This window comes from Saccostrea cucullata, unplaced genomic scaffold, assembly GCF_032062105.1.
Source record: "Saccostrea cucullata isolate Sc308-1 unplaced genomic scaffold, CSIRO_AGI_Scuc_v1 ctg2262, whole genome shotgun sequence".
Classification (NCBI taxonomy): domain Eukaryota; kingdom Metazoa; phylum Mollusca; class Bivalvia; order Ostreida; family Ostreidae; genus Saccostrea; species Saccostrea cuccullata.
The window spans coordinates 92,720-96,105 of NW_026927022.1; the positions used below are offsets into that span (position 1 = coordinate 92,720).

General features: G+C 32.8%; 1 protein-coding gene across 1 annotated transcript; it reads right to left on the minus strand.

Annotated features, from left to right (window-relative positions):
* Window positions 1–248: 248 nt before the first annotated feature.
* LOC134273268 (M-phase inducer phosphatase 1-like) lies at window positions 249–3,027 on the minus strand. Its single transcript, XM_062755455.1, has 8 exons — window positions 2,887–3,027; window positions 2,477–2,530; window positions 2,202–2,363; window positions 1,842–1,991; window positions 1,553–1,651; window positions 1,234–1,370; window positions 965–1,082; window positions 249–729 (listed from the first exon to the last, which is right to left on the minus strand). Exons 1-8 carry the CDS (start codon window positions 3,025–3,027, stop codon window positions 595–597), a joined length of 996 nt encoding a protein of 331 aa, XP_062611439.1. The 3' UTR covers window positions 249–594.
* Window positions 3,028–3,386: the final 359 nt, after the last annotated feature.

Below are 3,386 nucleotides of genomic sequence, written 5' to 3' on the forward strand. Positions count from 1 at the left end.
AAAGAAGCATTACCTCAATGACGAAATCTTGGAAAAAATTATATATTATTTAGGAATGATATAATTCCTAGACTATAGGAATTGTCTGGATTAAAGGACAAACGATTAAAGGATTATCTGTCCTTTATCACACAAAAATATTGACAGATATTTTAAAAGTTTTACTCAAATTTACCCCTTTCGATTTGTAGAGATTTTTTAAAGTTTAAAGTTTCCCCGACTTTTAGAACAAGAAGTACCAAAAAAACTCATTTTATAAAATTTTATTTGCACTTGGATGCAACATAAATATATTTTAACAATAAATAAAACAAACATCAACAATAAACAAGTATATCACAGACAACAGACATTTAACAAATAACAGTTTAGCACTTGACTTTACATCATGTTCCATAATGTTACTTGTAGAACCATGTAACGTTTCTGTACAAGTATTCACTGTTCTTAGAAAGTTTATGTTTTGTACCACAGAAAGTATGCACAGTGAAAAGGTACTGTCCTACAAAGCATCGCTTGGATAGTACGTTCCAGGGCTTGGACGGAAAAGTTGGAATCGGTGCTTTCTACGTTGTTTAATACGCAAAAGGACACTCAGAAAAGACGTTGTCCCATACTGCGACGCTTGGATCCGCCACTCCAGGACTTGGATTTGGACCGGAAATGACGTAAGTCGTCGGAGAAATCTTTGTGAAGCATCGGTGTGTACCCCTGAGGCTCACATAAAGTCTGGAATAAAAAGAAAAAGGCACGGTAAGTAATGCAGAAATTCTAAATCACCTTTTAAATGATAAAATATTTCATAATAACGTTATGAAATTGTAATAATTTTTACATTAAATTTTGTATTTTTTTTCTTTTTTCTTTTTTTTTTCTTTGGCAGGTACAACAAACAAAGGAACTTGCATTGAAATTTTTTAAATCTTTTAAATAATCTATAAATTAAACATTTATAGAATTTTACCTTGTGTGTCTCGTAGAAGGCCTTGAACCCGTTGTGCATGACGTAGACTTCCGGGAAGTTGAGATAGGGGTAGATCTCCTTGTTCAGGTTACGGTCTGCCTCCCGCACTTTGCGACACCTTCATAATCAAAGGCATATTTTATTAAACATGCAAGAAAAGAGATATTAGAAAGAGGTATTTATATTAATTTTCTCGTTCATCTACTTTAATTGAACTGAAAAGCTTTGAACATTGTATAAAAATTATGATATTGAAATGGTTTACTTACATTCGTGGGCCCCTTTCGGAGGAAAACTCGCAGTAGAAGATGACGATGTGACGTTTTCCGGCAGCCGTATCGCGCATGCTCTGGTGTTGCTCCAGGATTCTTTGGATACCTTCTGGTCGATGAACGTTAATGGCACCCTATAGAGGCAAAAACGGACATTTTTATTAATGAACACCACAAACTCACAAAGTATACGTAGTCTTAACAATTTATTTATTTTTTTAATAAATTTATTTTTGCAAATTTATTTATTTCATTTTATTTATTTATTTTTTTTTTGCTTAACTTAACTTTAGAAATCAACGAAAAGAAAACTTACAGGCACGTGACCGCCTTGGTACTCGTATGGGTATCTGCAGTCGACAATGAGGCAACTCCCAATGACGTCATCGTACTTCCCAGAAATGATGTCAACAACCTGTAAACATTACAAATCAATAATAAAAAATCTATTTAAGTGTTGATTCTTTTCTGAAAAAAATATAAATGTTTTGTGTTTATTCAAACTTATCCTTTACTCATAAAAACTTAGTATCGGTTTTTTTATTGCCTATCTCGTGTAATTAATGAGCAGTCAAGTCTTTTATTGCAATAACAGTATTTCTTACCGTATCATTTGTGATGCTCTTAAGGTCGGAGTGCTTGCCGGGAATAGTGGGAAGACTGCATGTCTGGCTTCCGTCTCCGATAAGATCCGACGCATCCACCATTCTTCCCACGACAGCTTTAATCTCATCTTGGTCACCTCGAGGATTGTCCTGTTAAAGTAATAAATAAATTTTAATAAAAAATATCCTTTACAATTGATAATATTCTACGGTATTTAATCATGATTAAATCTTCTTACTTTTCAGTCAATTAATTTTATTTTTAATTATAAGGCAGGAACATAAATAAGCTTGTCAAGAAATGAAATTTACAAAAATTTTCATGAAGTGAGCAGCCAATTTTACTTAAAAATAACTTACACCAAAAGATAGGGACTTCTTGAGAGTTCGTCTACCGTCGGAAAACTTCGTCCGTTTCCGCAGACTGCCGTCGTCAGTTTCCTCAAACCTCTCGGATCTTTTCAGGGGTCGTCTCATATGGATGGAGGGCGAAGGCGAAATGCTGGCAAATGGTCGCTCTAACTGAAAGTAAAACGAAAAAATTAATGAGGATACAGATTCCATTAACGCTTATCTTATATAATTGAAGACAAATTATTTAATTAGATAACTTTTTTGAATAAGAGTAAGCTTACCAATGATTGGACGGAAGACCTGGTGCCCATGCTTGCTTCCTCAACTGTCGTCAACTGAAATAAAATGAAATGTTATTCCATTGCTTAAAAAAAATGGAATAAAATATATTTTCTTTAAAGTTTGTAGGCAGTGATTTTATATAATTTAGTGGTCGATAATTAATTTTTCATTTGAACAGAAAAACAATGACTTTATATGAAAAAAAAATTAAATAATGTTTAAATTCAATTTCGTTATGTAATTTAAGTCAGATTTTGAATTTCAGTTTTGTTTCTTAAAATTGATTAACTTTCCAATTTTTCATGGAATAATCTTAAAAATCGGTCATAGGAAAACAATATCTTTTATAGAATACTTTTATTTACTTTTTCAAGGAAGGCTTTTAAAGAGCATAAAAATACGATCATACCTCGTCCATCCCAAGTCCTGAGTCCTCGTCCTCGAAGAGAGCCTGTTTGACATCAGAGAAGAGAATGCGCCGAGGAAGAGGCAGGCACCCGAGGTCGAAGTCCGAGTCCATAACTGCATCTAACTTTCCAGGAGTGTACATGTTGATGTTCGATAACTACAAAAAGAAATTAATTTGTAGAAATGAGATTAAGAAATTTAATAAAAATTACTTCAATCTAAAATCCAATTTTTATTCCTAACTTAAGAATACTTAATTCCAGAATTACAAAAGCACTCGTTTAAATATTGAACAAGTCTTACAAGTTGATTTTGTTTTTTCTCATTTACCATTCAAATTAATACTGATTTAGAATATCCAAAAAGAATCTTTTTTATAGTCCAGCTATTTTCCGATTCTTTGACGCGGAAATAATTTTTCGTCTGGTAAATTTTGACATGTTTATGTGCGGTACTGAAAACTTAATCCTTTAATCCCTACCCGTTAACTAGCTTTGGCCT

What these genes read in the sequence shown, in the direction of transcription:
- LOC134273268 (XM_062755455.1), bottom strand. Translation starts at nt 3,027, where the DNA reads ATGTACACTCCTGGAAAGTTAGATGCAGTTATGGACTCGGACTTCGAC. An exon ending in AGAAGTCCCTATCTTTTGGT is followed by an intron (nt 1,992 to 2,201) that starts GTAAGTTATTTT and finishes TTACTTTAACAG; the next exon opens with GACAATCCTCGAGGTGACCA. An exon ending in AGAGCATCACAAATGATACG is followed by an intron (nt 1,652 to 1,841) that starts GTAAGAAATACT and finishes TAATGTTTACAG; the next exon opens with GTTGTTGACATCATTTCTGG.